General features: G+C 39.8%; 1 protein-coding gene and 1 long non-coding RNA gene across 2 annotated transcripts in view; one reads left to right on the top strand and one right to left on the bottom strand.

The window, feature by feature from the left end:
• LOC148051590 (uncharacterized) overlaps positions 1 to 3260 on the top strand; it is a 134996-nt gene extending 131736 nt beyond the window's left edge. Inside the window, exon 14 of the long non-coding RNA XR_015699591.1 lies at positions 3090 to 3260. This is a non-coding gene — a long non-coding RNA (uncharacterized LOC148051590). The remainder of the gene's footprint in view (positions 1 to 3089) is intronic.
• Positions 3261 to 7434: 4174 nt separating this feature from the next.
• Positions 7435 to 23393, bottom strand: LOC148051589 (uncharacterized). The gene is made up of 5 exons (XM_087737874.1): positions 23262 to 23393; positions 18525 to 18668; positions 17841 to 18010; positions 7933 to 8150; positions 7435 to 7823 (listed from the first exon to the last, which is right to left on the bottom strand). Exons 1-5 carry the CDS (start codon positions 23391 to 23393, stop codon positions 7750 to 7752), a joined length of 738 nt encoding a protein of 245 aa, XP_087594000.1. The 3' UTR covers positions 7435 to 7749.
• Positions 23394 to 27763: the final 4370 nt, after the last annotated feature.

Raw genomic sequence — 27763 nt, 5'->3', positions numbered from 1 at the left:
AATAACCATTTTGTTCAATTCTCAGTGTTCTAGAAATGCCTGAATTGGTTAGTGAGAAAGAGAGTTTTTCTGGCCGTGGAACATTTCTTCATAGCAATAATAACAATTCCTTATAGCTTATAACTTTTTTTAAAAAAAAAAAAAAAAAAAAAAAAGGACAATGATACCAAAGGTATAATTTTAAAATCAACAGAATTAAATTGCCATAAAACCACTGCTATTGAAATCACATTTACTTGCTATTAGTTTGTTTTGTTTGGTTGGGTTTTACCTGGAAAGGTTTAGGAGGTCAATTTTTAATATATAATGCATTCAGTTGGTAATAGATGTAATAGGAAAATGACTGAATTTATAACTAGTAAAAATGCACCAATGGCAGGGAATAACTCTTAAGTATAAACATAATGGCACTGGCAAATTCTAAACTTAGTACATGAAATCTAATAGGAAGCCAGAATATGAAAGCACTAAAATTTAATATTATGGGTCACCTCTGTCTAATTTCATTTGGAATTGCATTTATCTGCTTCCAGATTTAACTAGATCCATAACATGCAAAAATACAATATGCGAGTTAGGAATGCGTGTATCAATTTGAATAGAATAGCAGATAATGTAAACTTTACATTTTAATCACAAAATCAGGCGGCTTTGAAAAAAAAAAATATTTTGCAGGCTACTTTAAAACATTTTTCCCCATTTTTTCACTCCTTACTAGAGCTGAGTTAATACCAACAGCATAGCAATACTTTAGTGCAAGAGAGAGCATTTGTGCACGGATCCTGCCCTGTCCAGAGTACTGGAAATGCCAGAGCCGCATGATTGGAAGAGTCCCAATTCCTTTTCTAGCGGAGATTTGAATAAACATCTGTGCATTTGGATGATCATCTCAATTAAACTGAGTATGGCAGCGACTTCCCTTAGCAGTTTCCCTGTCACTAAAGGAAATGAGAGTATAATTTTATAAGTCCAATTACAGGATGACTGTTTAGCAGCCAAACATCAGGTCAAATGCAAAGTAAAAGACAAATTAGAGGTATCTCACTGTAGATTGGTTTTGTGTATTACTATACTATATCATATATAAAGCCTTGTTCCTAAACCAGAGAATTCATAGTCTGTTTATACGACATGGCACACACATGAATGAAAAAGCACATAGCCTTTTTTAAAGTCCCATTAATTCTAAGTCATAATTCGAAGCACAAATTGTGTTTTTCTTGTTCTCTTGATTTTTTTTTTTCATATTATCTGGTGTGCCATCTCACTCATCCAAGTACTGCTACATCACTAGGACATATAATTTAAGATTGAACATGAAAAGATGAATTATTAAACCATAATACAGGTGCTTCAGGCTCTGTCTGAGCTGGGATGGATCATTCCTTCCTTCTTCCTGAGCACTGATTTCTTTACAAAGATTTCCTGGGACAAGAATTCACCTTCTATCAAGTCTATATCAGCTTCATGCACTTTGTCAGCTACTTACCTCCCCTAAGCTACTATATGAACACTGAATGCTGGACATGAACTGCTAATTGGGATGTTCCTTGTGTAAATATACAGGTTTGATATAGTAAGCTGTTAGAAAAGCAAACGGGAAAAATGGAGAATGGCTTCAGATAAGCCATCTCACAGCAAACTCTCGTAATATAAAACCTGGATTGTTAATAAAATTCTTATTTTTTTACCTGAGCCACCTTAGAAAATTGTTTTGCCAAGACCGAGGGCCAGATAACCAAAAGGACTGTGGCTGGCTAAGATATCCTTTCACAGAGCTAGAAATGGAGGTCACCATCACGGAGCCGTTCAAAACCTGATCAGATGTGTCCATGTTGCCCTGTAAAATCACCTTCTCCCATGCCAAATTCATCGGCTGCCCACTGTCTGCTTGGATCCGCTCACAGGAGGCCTAGCTAGTGTGCAATAAAGACACACAGGGAGGGCTCAGCTTTTCTGGGTCCTCTCCAAAGGCAGCCTGGACAACCCAGCTCCCCACAAGCACCTTGGCCAGAAGCTGTCCCGCAGAGCGGTGCCAGGGTGGGCAGCAGACAATGTCCCCTTGGCTCCCCACCGTACGCTTCTCCACCTCTGGAGCCCCTGCCCGGAGGTTGCAAGCAAGCAAACCAGTTAGATCAAAGGATTCCCACCGCATGCTGGGATGGTAGCGGCCACTCGCAGTGTGCGTGGATGACCAGCAGCACATGCTATTGTTTCTAACCAGACCAGCACTGTCCACATGAATATAAATGAACATGCACACCAGCAAAGTCGAGTGGTACCTAGCACATTCATAAAACCAAATGAAAACTTGGCTGTGTGGAACTGCAGCACTCTGGTAGAGATCTGTAGTGCTTTACGTTTGATATTATTTTCAGTGGGGTACTTTTCCTACAGAAAAAAACCAAAATTTCTGTTTTCTGTATCACATTCTCGCGAACAGGGTCAGCTTCCAGGAGTGTACAGCACAGTGAATGAAAATTACTGATATAAATCAGGCGGCTCAATTATTTCAAAAGAGCTGAATCACGTTGTGCCAGTAACGATTTCGCAAATATTTGTGTATGAGTATTTATGAGGCGCGAACTCTTGTCTATATGTGTGTTCAGCTTAGCCTGAATTCAGCAGAGATATGCTAAATCACAGAGTAGCTAGTACCTAGTGGTTAAGCCTGCATTTACACTCACATAAAGCACAAAAGTGTCCTGGATTTCCATCTAAAATTGATGGCTGACATCTAACCATCCAGCTTGCCCCTGTAGGACACTGCAGAATCAAACTCGAGTCTTGTTTCCCACTGCTCAGTGCCACGCATGATCTCTGTCCCTCCCTCAGAGCACACAGCAGGTATGTAAGGCATCAGGAGAGTAACAACACGGTCACTTTCCACAAATGAACATGAGTAGAATATTGCTAGAGGCAAGGGGAATTAGGTCTCAGGAATATAAATTTTGAGCTAAAGAATTAATTTATGTTTGTTTGAAAGAGCTCAGTGAGGCATGAAAATGTTCAGGAATGTTCAGTCCTAAAGGGAATGAGATTTATCAAAGCCATTTGAAAGGATAATACATTCATTTCTGGTTCTACAGGCAAAGAAAAGCCAGAAGAGTCCAAAGCATTAACGACATAGAAGCTATTTTTCATGTTGCCAAATTAGAAGCTATTTTTCATGCTGCTATCATTACCTCAAGTTTGATGCTACAGTGAAAGGCAAATCTGGCTCTGGTAAGCAATTATTAACTTGCGATAAGCATTAGGTTTACATTTAAAGATCAAAGCAAACATATATAAAACCACTTTGAGTACATACATATCCTCTGCTTTATGTCCTTGCTCTTGGTTTTATATCCAGTCATCACTGTGTGTTTCCCTCTTGCTTTCTTAAGAGTCCAGGAGCAACCAGAATCTGTATTGAAAAGAAAATGTAGTTAATTTAATTCATAGTAATATGTAATGGACTAAAAACTTCAGGCAGAGATTATCTCAGTCGGTATACTAGACCGATCCAATGTCAGGGGAGGTTTCGATACGATCCCAAGGACGAGATTACGATGCTGAAATCGGTCAGGTGTCGTGCAACCTTTTACTTTTATTTGGGGGGGAAGAGAATGGAGGGATGAGGGAGGGCAAGGGAAGAGAGGAAAAGAATAGGGGCGAGAGGGAGAGAGAGAGAAGAAGGAGCCTTTCGCCACCTTCCCAAGTCAGAGGATCTTCCGCTGGGTCTTCGCTGGCCTCGGGCTTCGTCGGGGACCGAGGGGCCGCCTGAGGGCGGAGGACGAGAAGGAGCGGTCGCGCGCGCCGCCGCCGCCCAGGGGCACGTGTGCTCCCCACACAGGGGCTCTCGCGCACGCGCAGATAGCAGCCGTGTACGTGCGGTTTGTCACGGCGAGCCGCCCCCGCCGCTGCTCTTTCCGCGCCTTTTGTCCCTGCGCAGGCGCACGGGGTGGTTCCTCTCAAAAGTGTGGAGAAGAGGGTGGTTGTCGAAGCGCGACGCTGGATGGCGCTACCGCGGCAATGTCGAGACGAAACCGCACGTGGTGCCGCCGGTTCCCTACGCAGAGGAACCAGAAGATCCGTTACTATCAAACTCATTAGAGAGACAATGAAGCACTTTCCTAATTGTGTTATTCTTCTCGCCTCTGAAAAAAGCTACCACCCAAATGATCAAACCATTAGTAATACACATTTACTTAAACAAAATTCCCATTTATCTAACAAATCCCAATGCTAGAGCTCCCCATAACTAAAATTGCTATTCAAAGATTATTGTGCCACGAGAGGGCGGAAGGTTGGCAATCTTCATTTCAGGGAAAGGGTCTTTACTGTGACAGATTCCATCTACTCTTTCCAGAAGTGAACTTTGTCTGTAGCTAAGTAATCTGCAGGTCGTCACTATGACCAAATCCTGAAGTCTTTACTCATGACTGAGCTCCACCTGGGATCCATTTGTGCGGTTTTTTGTGCTTCAATAAATCTGGCCCTTTGCTTCTGTTTGTCCTCTGCTCAGTCTAAACTTTTCAGCTGGATAAAAATGGAGGCATCGTTTTGAAAACCCATACTGAAAAGTCTATTTTTCCAAGCATTTTATGAAAAGCTTAAGAGTACAGATTTCAGCTCAGGCTCTGAATAAAACAGTTAAGAATTTGGTTTGAATAAGACTCACTATATCTTTACTGTAAGGCTAAGTAATAGAAGTATGCTTCATTTCATGTCTTAGGACAGTCTGCTAGATATGACTTCTGTACAGTAATTTTAACAGGTTATGAGCTATTCACCTCTACTCACATCTAACAGATTCTTCTAAAGTTATATGATCATACGTACAAACAAGCAAATTGATGGCAGATTTAGTCATTTTGCAAATGGTATTAAATGTACCTGTAAAAAAATACCTGAGCCTATTTTATGTGTAGCAAACTACTGGGGGGGGGGGGGGGGGGAAGAGGACACCTGACAACTTGAAGAAGCCAAGTTCATCTCCCTAAATGCTTGAGAACCATCTAATCATTAAATGAACCAACAGCTTGCAAGATCACTGACCACGAGAAGGTCAGGCATCACGGTCATATTAGACTAAGTACCGCAAGTTCATAGGAGATATTAAAGACTGCTTCCAGCTACTGATCATTTCTAGTCCTACAACACAGCAAAGCTGTGATACTGGAAATGCCTAAAGCTTTCTACCAGTTTCTGTGTCCACTTCATGATCAGTGATTCCATTAGCTCTGCTCTTCACCCAGTAGCACTGATTTACTAATATGGAACATGCTTGCTTCTGTGCCATATCCTAACAAATTTAGGCAGGCTAAAAAGTGTAGATATGTCTGGATTTACAAAAGAGTTGGCTGCAAAACTTCCAGGTCCAATCCACTCTTGCCAATTCTCCTGGATGCTCAATATCTGTAGAAATCTCATCCTCTGACCCTTGAGTTTCCTTTAAATTGAATGAAATTTTTTTTATTGCCAATCGTAAGGTGAAAGTATGGAGAATTATATTTCTTTTCAAAGTACCTGTAGAGTTTTAGGTTTGGTTTCTAATGCACGTATATTGAAATCATTGTCGTTTATATAGTCCAGAAGTTTCTTTTTTAATGGTCTGAAGCTTTACATGTCCTTATACACTGGTTTGTCTTAAAACCAGTCTAGCTCTTCTGTTACAAATGGTTTTAGTTTCCAAATAAACTAAGTGGCAGAGCAATTCAAAACGTATTGAATTAATTTAAAATATTAATATCCACAACTGGCTCTAAATCAAGAAGAATTACTCTAGACTTAGTGAGTTTTATTTCTGACAGTTCTTATTTTTAAAATATAGTAAAACATATTGCATATATTCACTTACTTTAAAAGAGCAAATCAACAACACAGGGATCGACATACTCCTTGGTTTCCTCGTGTCTAAGACATTCCTTTATACAGAAGAAAATGCTTGACTTCTTTTCCCTTCATTGAAGAAATAATCCTGTAAATGCACTTTTCATGTCCCAATGTGTAGCCACTTTGATGAACTTCTAGATTCTGCAATTAGATAAATCAGATTTCCTAGTGAAGATCTAAAGCTGCGAGTACAATTTATCTTCAGTTCACTAGTGATATGGGCAGTTACTATCTTGGGACCAGATCCTGTAAACCTGCGCATGAATAGCTTCACCTGTAACAGCGGGTCCAGCGATGACCATTACGCTGTTCGTGTGAGTCAGGGCATGCCAAATCACTCCCCTGAGGCGGAAAATGTTTGCAGGGTATCAGTCTTGATTTTCTAACAGAAGGTAGTAAAAAGATGGCACAAAGAAATAAACTATAGCCAGGAATATCAAATGGTCATGAAATGCTTTTTTACATTTTTCCCTTTTATATTAAAGATGTTCCATAGTCACAACAAGCCACAACTTAAAGCTCTTCTCTACAAACACTAATACAGGGCACTTTGCAACTGATGACAACAGCAGGGTGATGCAGAATAGCACGAGGCATTTTTTGCAAAACTGGCTCTGCAAACAACATCTGCTGAGCTGGAGGTCAGCATGGCCCTCCTACCACACTCCCAGGTGAAAGCAGCAATGAAGAGCAAGCAAGAGTAGCCCAGGCAAGGCTTCTGATGACTTATTACACACCTCAGATTGCGAACTGGTGCGGGGAAGGTACCAAACTCCATGTCAAGTGGTTGCGAGGTGTCTGCACCCACATTTCAGGAGCTCATGCTCCTGGCATGGCTTGCAAGGTGGGATGGTGCAGCTCCACCGCTCATTGGCGTTTCAAGAGCTCTTGACACTGGGTCACCAAGGTCCCATTTTGGTGACCTTGGCTTGCAGAGATGGAGAACACTTCCAATGTAGCATTTGCAGTGCAATTATTGGGTCTCAAAGAGGCCACCAAGGAGTCAGGAGAGATAAGTAACCCGCAATCATTTCTGGTTGTAACTGTACTGGTTGCCTGGAGGCTGGCCAGCAAAACTCTCCTTAATGGTGCCCTTGCACAGACCTCTCTGTTATCCTGATTCATTGTCACTTTACCCTGGCATTTGCCGCTGTGCCTTTACACACGTAATGCCTCAACGATTTGACCCACATGGAGGCTACTCCCACAACCTGTCCCCGTGGCCTTTCCAGGAGTGCTAGTGATTTAATGGTAATGGCTGTCCACTTCAGAAAGGGTTGTGGAGACTGGGGCGTAAGGGGTCATTATTGTTTAAACACATTTGTTTTGCCTTTCTTCTCAGAAACTTTAAATCAGAAGAAGTTACCTTACACAGAATCCCCAAACTGACAGCTTTAGGATGTGTGAGAAAGACACAGTTAATTTAGTGCAAAAGATAAGACATTTCCTTGGGGAAGCACTAATACCAGGCCTATTACCCCTCAGTGTCATTTCAGATTAGTGTACCGCAGAGAAAAGGATTCTAAATCTTTTTAATTGAAAAATATTTGTCTTTTCCTTACTAAAATAAGTTTCTGCCTAAAGGTTAAACAGTTTTAAAATTACTCCTGAATTACATCCGATTTCTGGACAGTTTATCAAAAAAAGGAGGATGCAGTTTGTCTGTTGCCTTGTTAATTTATGTCACACCAGAGAAAGGAGAAATATATTTCCTCGGTGACCCAAATGAAATAGTTACATAAAAAGATGATTAGAAATACAAAGTCCAGACATATCTAACTTGCTAAGATTTGCCAGCTGTCACAGACACATCCACATGTGTGAAGACATGTGCATACATGTCATAATTATGCATGCAAAGTGGAAGGACAACTATGCAAACTTGGGTGGTTGAAACAACAGTCGCGAGAAGAACTTCACTTGGCTTCTCTCTCCCTTTTTTCTGCCTGAAAGTGAAAAAAGAAGCAAAACCACTGATTTTAATCCACATAGGTTTTTGCCTCATAAGCCATGAAATAACCTCACAAAAAGTAGAAAATGCAAATATCCTTTTACCTTTAGCGTGTTCTGAGCAGGAACATTCGAAAACTGCGATCCGGACTTGCTCAGACCTTGACCCATCAAGAGAAGAATCGCACGTGGCCTTGGACCAGCCCCTTTTTGTTCCAAAACTGCAGAATGAGATTTGAAGCAAAGCCCTTGCTTTGACTGGCGTAGGCACTAACCTCAGGAGCGTCCTGGAAAGCACGGTGCCCTTCGGTCCAGATGACACACTGGAAGATTTAAAAAGCATTGAACAGAGGTAGTTAATTATACATTTAGATGTTCTTTTAGGTAAAATGGTGCCTTGTTATCTATTTCAGAGGTCCAAACACAAAGGCTTAAGTGCACTCTAATTTGGGGGCAGCATATTTAAAATGGCACTCTGCAGGTTGATGTTTCTGTAGAGATGCAGTCTGCCCGCAGTCTTTGGGTAACTGCACGGCTCACAGAACACTTGTGTGTTAGGGTACTTTGTTTTTTTTTTCCTTGAAACTCCTTCCAACCAACTGTACTCTTTCCACTTCTCCACATGCTTGCATAATGGTTGCGTTTCCTCTGATCTTTACCGAAGAAAAAAATATTTTTCTTTTCCAATTCAATCCTTCGCCATTGTTTTCCCAACCTGTAGTTCTCAAGAAATATGATTTCTTAAAAAAAAAAAAAAAAGTAGTCTAATTAAGCCATCTATCAAACTTTTCCAAGTGAGTAGAGTGACAAATTAGCCCTATCTTCCACCACGAACCTGATGGATGGGAAGATAAAGATGCAGAGGCTGTTATTTTAGCTGGAAGCTCTCTACTGTATTAATTATTTGGCCCCAAGCCAAGAGACCCTAAGAGATGACAAGAACTAATGATGGGTCCATGAAGTTTATGCAGCGTGAGGCCTGACATCAAAGGAATCTGCCCTTATTAGCAATATCTCTACGCCTTCTTCCTGGAAAAAATACTCATTTGTTTTTTAAAAAATTTTTCCTGATCATCTTACTGTTTCAGTAAATGGAAAGAAAAAGCAAACTGTAAATAAATTTGCACAATAACATTTGCTGACAAAATCTGCTTTTCTCTACAAATATGAAGTGATTGTTATGACATTACTTTTAAGTCCACCAACAGAGTCTAAGACAGGTAGACTGCAAATAAGTTTCCCTAGAAGTCTTTACTTTTATGGCATTCCTTCAGAAGAACCAGGCTCCCTGAGAGCCTGTACGCCAGCTACAGTCTGTGCACGTGGAAGCAAGCACGGAGTCCTAGTCAGGGGAAGTCAGGACCCCCAAAATTGCCCCGCCCTGCAACCCATCGAAAGCAGGCGTACAGAGGTTGTTGCAGAGTCAGGACCAGAATGCCAAAAGCTTCCTTGGATTCAGAGAGGGAGTGGCAAAATTCATGGAAGAAAAATTCATCAAGAGTTGGATCAAGCCTGCACCACCTCTGGCTCAGGAAGATCCTAAGCCGTGTAGCAACAGATGCCAGGAAAGAATTCAGGGGAAATATCACTATTTGCTTGTGTATACTTACACTCTTCCTAAGTATTCACTCTGGGCAGTTTTAGGATACAGGGTATTGGGAAGGTGGATCTTGGGTCTGACACTTCTTATGTGACAGGATCAGCTTCAAAATTTGTTACTTAGATCTTTCTCCCCTCTCCCTATGTTTTTTTTAACATGCATCCATTTTTACATGTAACGGAGACCCTGTGTACAAGGTGGAATACAATTACTACTCTACTAGAAAGCAGGAAGAGAGGATATAACAGCCAGGATGACTTCTAAGAAAACAAACAAACAAACAACAAAAATCTGTTTTGATACATGATTAGAAAAGTTTGACCAAAACCAAGCCATTTCTGCAGATACTATATGTTACTGGGAGCTAGAAGTACAATCCATATATTTTTCACTGGGAAACTATTGAAAAATTATTCTTGATGTCCCATTTTTTATTACTTTTTTCTTGTGGAAACAGTACAGTATGCAACTTACTAGCAGAATGAGAAACTGTAGTATGGCTTTATAAAATCCAACTGCAGTAATTCCACGTAGCTGAATATTCATGTACCTGATCAGCTTGATTCATCTTTTCAATAGAACATTTTTACAGTATGGAATTAAAAACAATAATGCAATGAAAAGAAGACAGCATTAGAAGTCAGTGCAAAGCCAGATTCAGCACATCCTACAGTATTTTACCTTTGTTCTCCAGTCTGGATTTTATAGTATGTGTAGAAGAAGCACTATACAAAAGCAGGGGATGTAATCAATCTTGAACTTTCCTGTGTCTCGACAAAATGCCCTGCATTCAGCCTTCTTCTATAGCTACCTATCCATCAAGCAGCTTACTCAAAGCGAAGAACAAGTGGCTTTGCACTCATGGAGTTTTTCTTTCTTGTTACTTTTCAAAAGGGAGCATGCCATTTAATCTGCCACACTGCTTTCTAGCCTGAGACATAAAGGCAATTTACATTGCTTTATCAGCTGTAGGAACGTCCACAAGATCTGATGTTTTTTTGGGGAAATAAAAAAGAGCTTGGAGTACGTGAAGTCCAACATAAACAATCATGGAATGAACAAAAGAGAACTTTTTAATACTAAAAGCTTACTTGGCAACTTCAAAACAAGGAATTAAAATTCTGGTTGAGAATACAACGTGAAGCATGTGATACCACAGAAATTAAATTTCTTTCTTCCTCCCGATGCGCTTGATATCTTTAAGTACCTAATGTACTTTCTTAGCTGCTTATTGATATTAGGGCTGCTTAAGAGCCACATTGCGGGTTCTCTATACACCATTCACTTGCAACACTTTGGATGAAACTGTAAATAAAGATAATGCACTGATTGAAGTCTTCTACTCAGAACTGTATTTTTCCAATAAAAATGAAGTGTAGGTATTATGGCAATATGCAATTAAGTGTTCAAATATCATTGCTTCTAACTCAGGAAGGGAAGTCCTTGAACAAAGAAGTTTAAATGCAATTTGGCTCAAATTAAATGTTATTCAGCAAAAGATCAGTACTGAAGTTGCCAATGACCCAAACTGTCTGCTTACTTATAATTAGCACCATGGTCCCTGTCTGGCTACCCTGGCATACTGTAAATATGTCCAGGCAGACTGTGTGATTTAAGATTATTTAGAAGACAGTTATTCATTGTCTCAAGAGACAGGTAAAACAACTCCTCTCAGTCACTTAGCTTGGCTCAGGGCAGTAGTGGCTACAACTCAATCCTATTTAGCCTTTCTTCAGTAAACTGAAGAAATAATTTTTCTTTTCTTTAAATATGGCTCCAATTACTGAATATAGCAAGCTCATTCAGAACTACAAGCATCAGATTTTTCAAAGTCTCCTGAATTTCCCAAACATTTTAGCAAACAAAGTTAAGAAATTCTGTTCTATAATCTACACTTTAGGACACGATTAAATGGAAGACTTTAAAAAAGATTTTCCTCCAAAATAAATAATAACCAGAAACTTATTCCACCCTGCACTTGTCTTTTATTTGCCAGATGACCAGTTTGCTTCACTTCCTTTCCACAACTTTAGAAAATACAGCAAGTCTGTACATGTACAGTTCCTGCCTGGAAGCACAGACTGCAGCAGTTAACCCCAAGTTAAAATATAAACTCATCTTTCATTTCTATTTTAAGATAATATTTAATAGGTTAGGGCTGAAGGATACACACAAATTTTACTTGTAAATGCTGCCTAGTGGATTTTGTGGAAAATAAGCTTGGCAGAACAAAACTGAAACACAGATAAACAAACCACCACGCCACTACTAAAGCTACATGGAGAAGTGTACAGATTAGCCTTGTATGAATTAGTGCTTTTCCATCGTGCCTGTGAAACTGAAATGGAAAGACGGTAAATGAATCAAGAGTGCAGAGATACTGCTCAGCTATGGCAATGGAAATACAGATTTCGGCCACCAAAGGGATCTGGTTTTCACTTGTTTTGATTTTTCCTTCTTCTAAATCACGTTAATATTATGTCTTTTTTCAACTTAAATTAATTTTAGTCTCTTGTGCTGGGAACAGCTTCTCATTTTAAGATGACTTTCACAAGAGTATTAACAGAGAGATTTTGCTCGCTAAATGATACGTGAAGCGAGTAATGATTTCAGAGCTGTATGTCCTATTTTAGCTATTTCCTCTATCAGGAAAAGATGGGGTGGCCTACTTGTATGTTACAAAAATAGTCAAGGATCTTTAAACAAAATCAATCTCATTGAGCTGAGCAGAAATGGAGAGAGGAGTAACGTGCTCACAGCATAACCCGCTTAGCTGCCCAGCCTGGCAGTGGAAGCAGGAAAACCGTCAGAGCACACCCACGGTGTGTTTTGTCCAACACGACCTGGGGATTATTGAAAATCTCAGAAGCTTGTTTTTAAAAAGCATGATTCCAGTTCTAGGCCAAAGAACTTCGGTGAAGATTTTGGTGAGCATCACTCTGTGGACTTGAAGATATGGACTTGAAGTAGAAGATGCGGACGGATACATGAGACACAAAAAAAGGTGGGTCAGGAATGATCAGAGACGTATTTGAAAGGACGGAGTGAATTACAGTTGCTCAAGCTGGGGAAAACTGAGGGGCTGCATGACAACACTGAAAAATACGTGAAAATGAAGACGGGAGTAATATCTGCTTGATTATGAGCTTGATTTGGGGCAGGGCAAAGCCCAAATGACCTCTGAGGTCCCTTTCAGACCTTAGTGAAGGGATATGCTATGTGAGAATAAACTTTCTGGAAGCCTTCAGTAAAAACAGACAATAACTTCATCTAAAGCTTAAAGTCTTTCAGGATGGTTCACAAAACAGAAACCATAAATTTGCCACAGGAGTTACGTTTTTATTTTTTAACTTGTATTGGTTTCCCCGCTAGGAAACCTGTGTACTTTCTGCAAAAAAAGCCTGAATTTAAACCATTCCACCAGCCTACAGAGATTTGGTCCTTGCTTTACTTAGAACTTTGTGTTTTGAATCTAGGTGTGGCCAATCATCTCTGCTCTTCTGATAACACGCGTAAACCCTTTTGAGTATCTCTGTCATCGTAACCATTGTTAGAATTCTATGATTAAATTTATTATACCTCATTTATTTTGTACTATTTGCTATTACCCTAAGAATGAATGAGAGTTACTCTGCATTCAAACTCTATTTTCTGCACAAAGTCCCGTGTGCTACTAAGATACAGTTAGCTATTACAATGTTCAGCTGAGAGTATCAAAGCCTTTACACAGTGTAATAACTTCACTAGATGGCAGTGGAGAGAAATATTACTTTATATAATTTTCTTTTTTTAATGGGACAGGGAAACATCCCAGTAAGTGCTGCAATTTATCAGTGTTGTCTGTGTTAATGCTAGATCACAAGACAGCAATGTTTTCGCCCACACAAAAGTCTGGGAGCTTCTGCCCAGTTAAATCTCCGTGCAAATGTTTGCTGGAACATGGACACGTGCTCTTCCAGCACTAACACGGAGCGGCAGAGAATAACACATACTCATCTTTGAAGGTTTCTGTCACAATTGCTCTTCCTCTACTTTCATATATATGAATAAACATATTTTCATATGTCACTAAAGCAATCCCACAGAAAAAATTAATACCATCGTGCATTAACCATGGCCAGGACCAGAAAGAGATGGGAAAGAGCTGTTCCCTCCTCTGTGTCTTTCCTGAAACATAACGTCAGAGACGCCGTCCCTCAAAGAACCATAACACTGATGCCATAAACACGATGATGATGATGATGAGTGAAGGGTAAGAATGAGTAAGCAAGTGATTTGAAGAGTTTTGTGAAGAATACTCTCTGTATTCAATAAAATATTTTTCATTCTCAAGAACTCGTTACGAATACATGTTTGTTGGGAGAACTTAATGTCCCGTACAGATGACTCAAGAAACAAAGCATAATTTTTCAGAGTCCTGACAAAACTTCAAGATGAAATACTTTAAGCAGCAAGTCCTGTAGTTTCTAAGCTTCAACACCTTCCAAAATTCAGTCTTTTGAATATGGAGAACTGATGCCTGCCAGTCTTTAGAAATTAAGACACCTAAAGAAAAATAAAAAACCAGAACGAAGTGGATGATTTCAGCCAAGATCATTACTTCAATTAAAAGATTATCAGTAAAATTCTGCAGAAACTATTGACTCGTCTGGCTTTATTTATAATGTTCAGAAAACACAAATTATCATTTAGTACAATACGGAGATGAACAAAGTTTCGTTTCTTCTAGCATCAGATGTAAAAAAAAAAATTCTAAGGTTTGTTTCTTGCTTTTGGAGAAATGTTATATAAAAAGAAAATCAGTTCACTGCCTAAATCGCACTTTTCTGTACTACGTCTTGCCTTTATCTTAACGATGTCCAAGACTTTCCCCTTAGAGAGTGATACTTTGTCCTCTGACATCTCATCTGCTTGCTCACCAAACTGTTTGCAATAGCTAGCAGAGATTCAGGATATTGCAGGTGATGATAAAAAACAAACCCTGTTCTGTTGCAAGTGACTTCTTGACTTATGCCTGCTAAGCACAAACCTCCATTCAAAGGCTTGAACTTTTAAAGACATAATTCTCTATATTTATTTTCGTGTAAATATGAGCAGATGAGAAACAATTCCTTACGGCATTCATTCTGTGAGATTTCCCTTACTTCTCCTCTTCACTGGCCGTTGAGAAACAGAAATACGTGGAGGTGCAAAGCTCCAGGGTTTTGTTAGTGACGCAGTGGGTTGGATTCTCTGCTCTGCAACTTGCACATGGCTCCAGTCAAACAAACATACACAATACACGAGGCTGTCAGATGTAGTACAACTTGTTGCCTAAACCAACCTGATAAAAACCTGACTGCTCCCTAAGCATGACGAGGTAGGTAAAAATAAGGAGTGGATTATGTAGATTCCTAGGAAAAAAACACTTCAAATTAGCTTGGTGGATTTCCCCAAACGGAGACATTGTAAACAAATAGCTACCATTCGATATGTTTGTGGAACCAAATACACCCAGCAGAAACACAAAACAGAAGACCAACATGACAAAAGAGTGATGCAACTTATGCTCACTCCAACCCCAGTTACAGGGAAGTAATTTTCTTTTATCATTAACATTAAACAGCTTCATGCTGGATGCTCAGGGATGACCCCGATATGCAATGAGACAGTTTGGTACCCTAGTAAGAAGCCTAAAGTCCTCTCAAACATCCTAGATACCGACAAAACAGCCCTTTTAGTTTATTTATTGCACTCATTCAGTTCTTCTTTTTAAACTCTTAATTTAACTTTCCAGGAGAAAAATCTCAATTGCAAAATACAGGTAAATGTTACACCTTATCCTTACCCCCAAACACGCTCATAAATCAAAGCACTGTGGCTTTGCCTGGAAGCTGTGCCATCTTATTACTCTTAATTAAGTAGCCTTAAAGTAAGTGGCCAACAAATATTGATTCGTATGGGTCTCCCTGCAATAAGTCATCACAATGTCTTAAGGTGCTACTGATGTGAATATAATATCTAGACTTGCTCTGTCCACATTCGTATCAAATGAAGATTAAGAGTGAAAAGCAATATTCACCTAGCTATTTTCTTCTACATAATGTACATCTGACTGCGTATAGAGCAGCTTTCCTTCCTTTTCAAAACTGTACGAATAGTTCCCAGTCTACTTAGTTTGCATTTAATTTCTCTTCACAGCACTTGAATTTTGTACTACCACAAAAAAATGTAGTGACCTACTTTTTCCTGAGGTTTAGAAGCAGGACTTGCATGATGGATGCTGCTTAAATCGGACCATAACCTGCTTGGAGCGAGGACTGAAAATTGCTATACTGTAGTTATGGTAATGCATCATTACAATGAGATGATCTCTTTCTTATCAATTTCAAAATATAACTGCCGACAATCAATTAAATGTATTATTAAGTTGACTGGCACCTACATATCGATATCTAAATTAAACTGATCTAACTCTGAGTAACTTGTTCAGATTTCCTAGGAGTTCAAGCATGTTTCTCTTTTCTCTAAAGGGAAGTAAGGGTTTAATTGTCCAGTGTCTACAGGTGATTTTTTCCACAGCCTAGTTAGCTGATTAGGGCCTTAAAGACTATCAGCAGCATTTAAAGTTTACTTTACTACTGTCTGGTTTCCTATGGTTCTAACACAACTGAAATGAAAGAAAGTTGTCTGTTATACACCCTTTCCCTACACTTTGTGCTTACAACATACAAGTTTCTACAATTTAACAAACTCCATGTGCTTATTTCTTGGCAGAAGTACAAATTTATTACTTATTATAAATAGTATTTATGTGGAAATGTTAAAAAAGGAAATGAAGACATGAAAACAAATTGTGTGTTTGGTCATGTAACATTTTTTGGCTCAGTTCAGGTTGCACAGTCATGCAAAGCAACTCCTTCTTCGTTGTCTGTTATGCCACACTGCACAGTATTTATAAAATCTTTATCGCAAATCTCCTAAAGCCGGGAATCTGCCCTTACGTGCCAATGCATTGCTAACTACGTGGCAAGAAGGGGTTGACGCATGATCATAATTTTCTTCTCCTTCCTTGGCAGTGAGGTAGCTGGAGGCAGGATTAGTGTGGGTTCCGCCCAGCTGCGGACCCAGGTCAATCTGCCCTGTAGAGCAATTCTCAACAGGCAGGCTGCTAATTTTGGAATGGATTATACTTCTATCTTTGCACTAAAACAGTTCAAATGTTTGCAAAGAACACGTTCATTACTTCGTTATCTTAGAAATCAGCATATTCTTTCTTGTGTCTGTCCTGCCATCACTTTTCAGACAAAGCGACCAGAGATTCCAGCGATATTTTAAAGCCTCTCAGTTATCAGACAATGGGTGTACAAGCTATTTTTATCCCCCACCAGGCCACCCAAAAGATTTCTGAAGTTTGAAGCTCTAATTTAAAACGATTGCATATTTTTACAGCAATTGTACTATGCCTTGGTTGGGTTCTGAAGCTTAAATAACAGTGAAACTGAGCTGAAGACAGAGTGCCAATTTACAAACTAAACTAAAGTTTCATACATCAGTAAATCCTTGACCAAAGTGGATTATAACATAAAACCCTGACAGACACTTAGTTACAACATAAGCAGTGGAATAATAAGGCAGTATTTTTATTATCAATCCAAAACCAATTCTCTCTTCAAAATATATTTCATATCACAGCCTCTCATTCCTGCTCAGATTTGTATTATCCTTTCTAGCTTGTGTTTAAAAAGAAATGCTTGAGTTAGAGATACACATAGCTGATTTAACTTTTTTGCTACCCTTTTCTTTCACCAGCAATGAAAATTTGCAGTGTTGTCTTGCTTCCTATGGGCCATAGACGTGAGTCTTCAGCTTGTACAGTCACACTCTCTTTGTGTTTACTATGCAAAACAGTTATGGGAATGAAAAGCCACCATTTTTGTGGAATTGAATGAATTGGATAATTTTTACTTCTGAATTGCTCTGGAAACTTGAAATTGTTACATAATTAAGAAACCCATTCAGATGTCTTTCCAGTCTTTCATTTTCTGTCTTTGATGCATTTGCCACTGGGTTTTTCACAGAATATTAAGCTTCCCATATGGTTTCATTTACATTTCTAACGCAAGAGACCTAGTTTGCCATCATGTGTAGTTTAGGTCTCAATTGTAGGTCACATCTAACTAGGGGACATCTAGAAAATGAAGAAGTCCTAGCACCTCTGTGGTTAGCCCTGCTGAATAATTGCTGCAGTAGCTGAGTTTTGCTGTACAGATGTTGGTAATTTGCTATTGAAAACCACCAGTATCAAACTGTCAGAGTCAAGAAATGGCTTTAATTATTTCCTCCCTGGAGCAGTAATAGCCATTACTTGAATACTGCCAAAGCTGGAATGTGTTTGTGCTTGTGATTTCTTAGCACAGTGAAGGCAGCTTACCTGCACTTGCCAGCCCTGCTGCTGTCGTAGATTTGCTCCCTCGTCGGGGGAAATGCAGAACGGCGTGATTGCTTCGGCGAGGGCTGTATCATCTGGAGACCACCTTCGCGAACTTTTGTTATTTTCCCTGGCCACCAAAGACTAACATTGTTTTTCTGCTTCATTGAGTACTGAAAATAGAAAATAAATCAGACAGAAAGCTCTTGGAAATAACGATACAGGAAAAATCTTCTCTGGAAGGGAATAATTAAATAAAAAAGTCAGAAGCTACAGAAAACTTAGGGGAAAATTGCACTAAGAAAGAAGGTGAGGTCGGCGGGGCTACTGCAGGCGTCTCCTTGTCGCTCTGCATTAGCGCTACCCAGGCTCTCATCCCTACTTGCGGCAGTGGGCATAAATAAAACCATAGTCAAAACCACACAAGTTTATTAAAAAAAAAAAAAAAAAATCAAGAGAAGGTTGAAATATTTTTAACAGTTTATAGCAATTTTAACATTATTCTCTGTCCCTCTTCAAATAGATCCAAAACCCAGAAAAAATTAAATACTGATGTTAATGTGAACATTTCCACAGGAGCCTGCAACGGGCTTTCGCTCATGCTTCAAAAGAAAATAAAATAACTCCTGGGATAGAACTTGTTATTCCTCATTCCCATGCTGTGTCGATTTGGGAGGACAATCTAACCTCTGCACCACCGAACGTTATCTTGTCTCTGAAACGGGATAAGGTTTTTCTCCCTAAATGATTGCAGGGTTTTTCATCCCTCTGACAGAGGATATTAAGAAGTGCTGATGCAAAGTTTTCATGAAGTCTGGAGGAGTTTGTCTCCTAGAAGAGCAAAGAATCATTAGGATGTTCATGCAATAGCCATGAACTTGGCCAGCAATAAACTGCTCTTCCTTTGAAGTGCACACTTCAGATATTTGTGCCTATAGACACCGAGCGTGTTTTCCCACACGCGGTAACCTTTTCTTCTGCTGACTGCACATCACAGACTAGTGCAGCATCACAAATGTAGCATTAATGGTCTCTGGGTTGCTCAAGAAAGAAGGGTGGGAGGCTGGGAGAAGCAAAACATTGCTTATAAAAAAGAAGGAACGCTATGAGGAAAACCAGTCTAAAGAAATATGCCGGGGTCCCGCTGTTTGGAAACATTTGCCAGCCTAAAAGTCTTTAAGTCATTAAGAACTCACCTCTAAGTTGTGCAACACGTTTGCTATTAATTTATCTAATAAATATAAGTACTAGCAAGGAAGAGGTCAAGGAATGTTTTAACTACAGCCAAATTTTCTTTGACTTTGTCTTTTATTTCCTTTCTTTTTAGGTCAGCACTAAAAATTAAAAATCTTGAGAAAAAAATGGAAACAGTTACTACTTTAAAACAAGCAGCTTGGAAAAGAGAGAGAAAAATGGGTTTTCTTCACACCCCACTGAAATAAAGACCTGCAGGTTCTGTTGAGTTTTTGATCAGGCATTAAGACATTTTTCCAACCTAGCTTCTGAGGTGATCACTTCTAATAGCAGTGATTACTGCTGCTAGTATTACACCAGAGTAATGATAACAAACACTGTGTTTGACCATTAACGAGAAAGATTATAATACTGGTTAATAGAGGCTTGTGTTCAATAGCTATTAAAGTTCTGCTGTTATCCCTCCCCGATAGCTAAGCGCATAAATAATGATGAGTTATGAAATGCTCTCTAGTCTCTCTGCATGGGCAGGAATTGTTTCGATTGCAACAGGCATGTCTTGCGTGTGGCATATCTTAACCACAAAATTGATATCGAAGTACAGAGTTTGGTGTCATCGACGTTCAACTCACAGCTGAAACTATTTTGGAGTTTTGTTAAGAATGACAAGATTTGATGAATGGAGATTAATGATTAAAATATTTCAGCCTTTCTAAGTCCTCGCACAATGTGATGGCAAATAAGTCTTCAAAGAGATTTATTTTTGTTCCTAGCAGCTGGATATCGAGAGCCTGCTGTTCCTGAGGGAGTCCCAGAGACCTACTTGATGATGGGAGTGTTTCACAGCTGTAAGAGACTCGGATTGTTAAACAATGACTTGAGCTGTAACATATTTTAGTGACTAGACTCTTAAAACCCTGAGGTTTTCTAATTGCCTACAGCCAGCCTGCTTATCACTGGAAACCTGCGAGCTCCTATGTTGTAACATGAGGCAGTGAAAGCCTGTCTTAAACATGTCATTCAATTACAAGGAAATTATTCCAGAAAAAAACCCCGAAACCGATAATCTCCCACCCCATTTTTTCTGCTGTCAGAGGTGCAGGTGGGCCAGGGGGCTTGCTGACATAGGCAAGATGGCACCATTCCTGATGGACCCCTGCAAGGGTGCTGCTTTTTGAGCGCCACTTGAGAAGGCAGGGCTGTGAACAAAACCTGTGATGAGGGTAATGGATAAATGGTGCGCACTGGTTCCTACGGAATAAAAACCAGCAAATGGCAGAGAAACCGTCCTCCAGCTCGTGAAATCCTTCCCCAAGGTGCATACAGCAGTGAGATTTATTCTGTTGTCAGTGGCAGGGTGAGCTTGTCTTTAACCATCATGATAGTACCAAAATTACAGCTGTAAGACCCTGTATCGTCTCTTCAGAGAAGAAAACGCCTGAAATGGGTATCACCAACACCCTATTCTACAAGGCATAATGGCATTAATAGTATTAAAGGCCTTTATGGTCCGTAGAAAAATATTCCTTATTATCACTTACGCAGGAAAACAGGTGTGAAAATTAATTGTTTTTCCTACCTACAGAGAATATTTATTTGCAAGGCAATTACTCAATTACAAACATTTCCATTAAGAATTTGAATGAAAATTAAATTTGGACAATGCCAGAGAAGCATTTGTGAAGTCATGATGACAGAAGTAGAGCTTTTGTAAAGCACTTTTTATAAGCTGCGTGCACATTTAAAAATCACTTTGAAACTCTCATCAAAGATTTAATTACAGGCTCTGTAGCGATCTATATTACCAGGCCTTGATTATTTCTGCAAAATATGCTACATTAACTTACATATGATGGAGCTGTAGATTTAAATAGCTTTAAAGTATTATAATTAAAATTAAATAACCATAAACAAAATTAATGATAACATTTTCTGGTTCATAGCCCTAGTTTTTATGGACTCTATTCACTGGCTCATTAGTATGCCAAAAGTAGTCATTTTCTATCATGCAATCATAATCCTGAATGGCTACACTTGTGGATATAATTCTGCTCAAAACCCACATGACAGAGAATCAAACTACACAAAGTTCCAGTTCTGCCTTGAAATTAAAAAACAAAACAAAACAAAAACCTAAACCAAACAACAATAAAACAAACTAAAAAACTTACAATGAATGCCTTACTGTTATAGAAGAGAAATACATTAATAACTATTTTTAGGGGGCAAAAAAATCCTCACTAAATCTGGCATCTTTCTAAAACTTATCTGTTAAAATATTTAAGACAGCTTTCCAAATTTCTTGTTTAGCTTGGTTTTTATTCTGTGACAAGACATTTTTGGGGGTATTGTTTGCATTAAATGCATTTGCATTGTTTGCATTAAAAATATTATTCTGAAAAATCTAGTTTTATCCTTATTTCACATAGGCAGTGACAAGACCAGAATTAATCTACAATAGAAATAGCTACAACTTCCCTGGAAAATTAATCTTTTTAGAACCTTGTACCTAATTGCCATATGGTAAAACCTAGTGTGACATTTTGGGTCAACATGAAGCACCATTTTGTTTGATAATAATTTATTATTCTTACCCTGTTTTGACATGTTTTAGTGCTACGCAAGTTTTTGGCTAGTAATTTTCAGTGAGCAGCACGCTGTCTTGCCTCAGTCATATACAGCACCTTGTCACAAAACAATTCAAGTTCTACTTTGATTTTTTCTTCCCCAGAAATATCGATTATGTGGGATGTCTGACTTACTGTAAAAAGAATAATTTGCTTATATGGTGCCAGTCAGTTTCCAGGCATCACATTTTAAAGAATGAAAAATCCAATAATTTTGGATCAAAAAAAAAATGCCAATAATGCCAACTTTGAAGCCATTAGTTTTCCTGTATCACTCTGCCAGAAATCAAACTGCTGGCACTATGCATGTTCGTAAGTGAACAGCAACTGAGGGAATATGGAGAAACTTCAGCTCCAAAGGTGGATGCGATCAATCTGTAAGAATTACCTGAGCAAAATAATCAAGTATAAAAAAGTTATTCCTATGAAAGACGGGAAATACTTCAAATGAAACCCACACTTTAGAAATGCCAATGCTTGTTTACATAGAATGACTAAGTGTAATACCTCATGGCACTCTGTGGACCTTCAACATTTTTACAACAAAGGAGGAAAAATTACAGTTCTGCAGTCTCCCATTTCTCCAGGACCAATGCTGAACCCAGTTTTGCTCTAGGAAAGTCTTAAATTCCTCAGAAAAATCACACTTACATGTTTTTTGCAGTAGTTTGGCACACTTCTTTCCTGTATATTTCTTGATAAACTGGAGTTACTGCCTTGATCCATGTGGCTGTGCCTAAAGCAAGAGGGAACCTTCCCGCCTAGGTGGGATCGAAGCTGTCACCTTCTGAAGAGGCTGCCTGCAGCTAATGGCCACGCAAGGCTGCTCATAGCTGATCCTCTCTCCTTTGCAAGACCTTGACAGCCATAAGAATGAAAACTAAAAAAAGACTCCTCTATTTGGGGATGGAGAAAAAGGGGGGCTTTTCTTCACTGCGGATGACTAGCTACTGCATGTTCCAGTAACTGCTGGCCTTCAGGTGGTTTTTCCCCTCAAGTGGTTAAGTAAAAATAGGTGTGGATAATGATGAATTTAATTTGCACCTGAAGCTTGTACAGGATCAGGTCTGTAGGGAGGTAGATTCTAGTGTGTCCTCAGCTGCAGAAGGAGAGACAGGTGCAGGCTAAAAAAAAGGCTTGTTATAATCACTCCTCTTCAATGCAGCTGGTTTAACAAGAGCACAGAGGTCTATTTGGACCACGCTTGGAAAATGGGAATTTCCATCTTTTTGTTCTCTTCTTAATGTACTGTGCAGAAAGGTCACTTGTTCTGGCAGTGGCTAATATCTGACATCCGAGCAGATCCTTAACAGGGGTAAATTGACATAGTTCAGCGGTATAAATAGCCACAGCAGCACTCACCGGCCGAGGATCCGCTTGAAAATGCTTTTGATTAATTTCCTGTTACCGGGTTGGTCTTCAAATGCCTCTAGATAACTTCCTGGCAGCGCAGTTACAACGCCATTTGCAGCATGGCGTTTCCATAGTTTTGCCTCTGATTCGCAAGCCAGCACTTGACGCTTTCTATTGATCATATTCACCCACCTCTGTTGGTGGCCTTGGCGGGGAGCTGACTCGAGAACCTTCCCGGCGCAATCTGTACCGACACCGCGCAGACGAGCAGCGGCATTAATGCCTCCCGTCCTCCATCTTCCGATTTTTCCCGTGTGTATTTACCAGTCTGTGGAGTCCTCACCATGCGTGGAAGGACTTCGTGCCCTTCTTCCTCTGGCATGTAGGGCTGGGTGATATAAATACGCCACTCCTTCACTTCCCAGCATACGTTTATGGCTCTTAACTCTTAAAGGATTTGTTGTTCAGTTATGATGGCAACTTTTCAGTAGCATTTGCATGACCAACAAATACTGATTAAAAAAAATGGACAGCCATTTCCATAATATATTCTATGAAATCCTTAAGGATTTTTTTTTTCATGTGTGGTTATTTGGACTAAAACTGTTCAACTGTAGCGTTTTATGGTAATTTGACTTTAAATATGGTTGCAGCACAAGTGGGATTTATAGTCGTAAGATTCATTTTCTAGAAGCAGGTGAAGAAAGACGTATTTGAGCAGCAGAAACCAAAATTTGCACAGCGAACCTCAGAATAGGGTTATCTTTTCTACAAGGTTGTAATACCAGGATTATGAGCTCAATTTTTTTGTCACCTATATGAGTTCTGATGAAGCGTAACTAAACTCAGTGAAGCTACTCCTGATGGAGAACACATACCATCCTCAGGAGAGCCCAGTGCCAGAAAGGGATCTAGTTTTTGTATCCATGATGTATAGCTGAGATTTTACTTCCAGTCGTATGTAAAACTGCAGGAACAACACAAGGTGGAAAAGGACCATCGCTTCAAAAAATAAGAAAGCTAGAGAAAATCGTAGCAGCTTGAAGGCAGAAGGAAGGAGATGCTCTTGGGGCTTCTCTCAAGTCCCAGTGACCACCCCCAGGTAGGTCAATGGGCAGGACCCCAAACTGGTGGTTTAGGCACAGTCCTTGCCACCTCTGTTTCCTGGCCCTTCCTTCCAACCAATGCACTAGAAAAGCAACTGACAGAGATAGGGGCAAGAGGGCAAAAAGGAAGAGATAGCATTTTGTGCCAGATTTTGGGCCACATAGTGATAATGTGGAGACGGAAAAGCATTCACGTCCCAACCTGCCTGTACTCCATCTGTTTGCAACAAGATACTTAGACCCTGTGTAAGCAGAGGGAAAAGGGATGGGGTTTTTTTATTGCACATTCATGTAGATTTTGAAAGGAGGAAACCAAGCAAGCTAAAATTAAACATAATTTTCTCTTTTTCCCCATAGACTCAGTCTGGACGGATGCCAAACCACATTTCGGAGGGGTGAGAAAGGCCCAACATCTGCTTCTGGTGTAACTGTTTGTATCTTCACTCTAGGAAAATTAGATTTGAAATAATCTCAAATTGTCTGACACCTGTATCCTATTAGAAGTGACACATGGAAACACCTTCAGCATACTGAATTTAGCACCATGTCAACAGTTTAAAGTTAACAGGAGAAAAACTGGTAAAAATCATTGCTTTCCAGTTTCTGCTGAAACAGATCTTGTGTCATTTCACAGGATCATACTGCAAGCTTGATCCATAAACGTAATGGGGTTTGAACCAGTAATTATAACATGGTTTGTGTCCCTAGCTATAGCTGGAATTAAATTCAGCGTGCACCTCAAGGTGACTGCTGTGCTGTATTTTGAGCTCAGCGGAGGCACACCTGTGGGTTGGGCGCCAGCCAGCACCTGGGACACTGACATGCAGTGATTTCAGGGACATTTTTTTCTGGAGTTCAGCTATGAATCTGAAGTTTAGCAACGTGCAGCTTATGAGAATAGCGAGCAGGTCATATCTTATTTGTCTCAAGAACGGGACATTGTCCAAAGGGAATTTGTCTCAAATTCCTGTGACAAAAGGTAAAACCTGCATGGCATAGAGGTTTGCTAGTTTTTGGACACAGAGAAAAACCAAAAGAATTCTGAAGTCGGGCAACTGGTTTTGCTATATCGCCTGTTCATTTCCCTCAGTGCAGATGCTGAAGTGCATGTAGGGATTTATTTTAAACTCTCTTTCCAAACCTATGCAATCTCCCATTTGCAAATGCCTCTGTTTAGGAACAGAGTTGGTGACCTTTTCCCAGATAACATACTGACAATACGATTCAAGTTCTTCTGAGAGTGACGTTCATTAAAATTCATAAAACTTTATGACTTCCATAAAATTTATACTACCTAAAAATGCATTATCCATTACAAAAACATATGTCTTCCCATTCATCTTTAAACACATTCCTTTTTTTGAGAACTTTGAATCAATTTGTTTTGAGATTGTTTTTTAATACTAGTCTGAGAGTAAGGGAAATTGTTTTCTTTCTAGATAGCATTGTTTTTCACCAGATCTGCATCTTCAATGAGCAACGTCTAGAGTCAAGAAAACAGGAAAAAAACCACTAGTCTTGATTATTTTTCTCTTTTGTTCCTGCCAATTATTTGACACCATGCAAGTGGTCATTTTATCACGGAAATAGCTGTGAGAAGCAAAAAGGATATTCAGAGAAACACAGGCAGGTCAAAATGTGTTTTCAGAGTCAGAAAGTAGCAAATTACCTTTTGGAAATTTAGGCAGAGGGTCAATACCAGGGTTTGTCAGCTTGTAGAGATAGGACAGGACTGGAGGGGGGGATCCTGTCCCACTGGTGCCGAGGCTGTAGACGGCTGGAAGGGAAAAATGGCTAGGGCTGACGGAGATGCCTCACTCTGCCATGGGCCCTCCGATGCACAAAATGACCGGCATGATGTCACCGTCACTCTGTTGCAGTTGGGAACCTGTTGGGGTGTGCACAGGGGAGTGCTTTCATCTGCCCTTTTTATTTTTCCTTTTGTCTAGTCCAAAGATGATGATAAAACCCACAAATGCTCAGTAAGATCTGTTAGAGCTAACCTGCTGCCTATGTGTGAGTAAAGTCAGAGTTCATGCAAGAACGGACCAAAAAGTTAAAATATGGGCAAGTACACTGAATTTCAACATGAATTATAGCATGCTAATGAAAAATATGTTAAAAGTAGAAAAATGGGGCAATAATGGAAAGAGAGACCAATAACACCGAACCATTTTCTAGAGAGAAGAAAGCATGTAGGACCCTGTAACCAGAAAGAGTGTAACCAGAAAGAGTGTAAGTACAAGTTTAGGGTTTTTTTAACCCCAGGACCAGCCAAGTGGACATCCTGTATGGTGTGGCACTAGTGGCACTAAAGAAAGGATAATACGTAATATTTTACATGCACCCATAGCTGAAAAATATCAGGGAAAACCTGGAGCGCAATGAAACCCATTTGAGGTGGAATTTATTCTAAGGGAACAGCTCCAGTGCCACAGCCTGATTTTGGAATAGTTTAATGGAAACTGCTCCCACAGTCTTCCTTAGGTTTAAAACTCTCAGCTTAGGAGAAAAAAAAAATGCGAAGAGACCCCTGCAAGCTTCCCAAGAAGGAAAATGATAAACTGCTGTAAGCGAAATGTGCGTGTATATCGGAGGAACAGCTGTTAAAGCAACGTGAATTTGAACGGAGGAAGCTCACAGCTACATATTGCAAACAGCCTTCCAAAAAGGATGTTACATGGTAGGACGGTTCCCCCAAAAGGATGCTACAAATCACATATTTGGGTTATTAAACAACAGCAACAGTCTGAAGGGAACGGTATAAGACAGGCAGTAATTCTTCATTAGGAACATCTGATTAGAGGATTTTTCTGTCTGAAGTGTTTTTGCCTATTACTGAAATAGGTGGTAGAAAATTAGGGTGCCTCGTGAACCGCTGCTCTACTTTACATCCACGAAAAAAAGCTTCAAATGACAAGGTGCCAACATGAATTCAATAAGGCCATAATACTGCTCTCCCTGTATTTTGGTCATGTTACAGCCGAGGTTCAACTGGAATATGGATGCAGAGCCCTGCTATTCGGATGTGCAAATACTGATCCCATCCAAACACCAGGATAAGCTAGCCCCTTCCCCATGGGCAGCTTGGCCTCTGAGACAGACTTTAGCTGCTGGCAAAGACCCTCCCACACATCCCACAGCCTGTTTATCCCAGCCGAGAGCTCTGTAAAGAACTGAATCAATAGATACACATTTGTGGAAATTTGTGTAAACACGGGCTGTGAAACTCCAAACCGAAAGGCCAGGACAACCTCCTCGCATATCCCAAGTCCCACCCTTGAACTTTCAGAAGTCAATTTTTCCTTGGTACTTGTGATTTTAAATGCATGAGCCCTCTTCAAAGTCTTAATAAGTTTTTGCCCTTCAAAAAATAGCCAGTCTTGGTTATTCCGGGTTGGACCTTCCTATCACAACTTGACAAATGTGAAATAAAGTAGCAGGTAATAAATTTTTAATACAAATCCCATATTTGTCCCTGAGGAAGTACACCATTCTTTTAAGGATGGACAATGCGGTCTTATCCCGACATTTGTCTCTCCCTCTCAGAACAAAAATAAAACAAGGATCTGCTTATCCTTTCCTTTTCGGTTCACGAAAATGTAGCTTCCTGCAAGAGCCGGATCGGTGGCTGATAACGTCGCCT

This window comes from Nipponia nippon, unplaced genomic scaffold (assembly GCF_047370975.1).
Source record: "Nipponia nippon isolate SJK-2023a ecotype South Korea unplaced genomic scaffold, ASM4737097v1 scaffold_6, whole genome shotgun sequence".
Taxonomy (NCBI): domain Eukaryota; kingdom Metazoa; phylum Chordata; class Aves; order Pelecaniformes; family Threskiornithidae; genus Nipponia; species Nipponia nippon.
Note: the sequence above shows the minus strand (reverse complement) of the source record. Positions and strands in the feature narration are given on the sequence as shown.

Coding starts and splice junctions, on each gene's coding strand:
- LOC148051589 (XM_087737874.1), bottom strand. CDS start 23,393: ATGCCAGAGGAAGAAGGGCACGAAGTCCTTCCACGCATGGTGAGGACT. Junction 18,011..18,524: donor TAACGTTCGGTGGTGCAGAG/GTTAGATTGTCC, acceptor TTCTATTTTCAG/TACTCAATGAAGCAGAAAAA. Junction 7,824..7,932: donor CTGCTCAGAACACGCTAAAG/GTAAAAGGATAT, acceptor TTTCACTTTCAG/GCAGAAAAAAGGGAGAGAGA.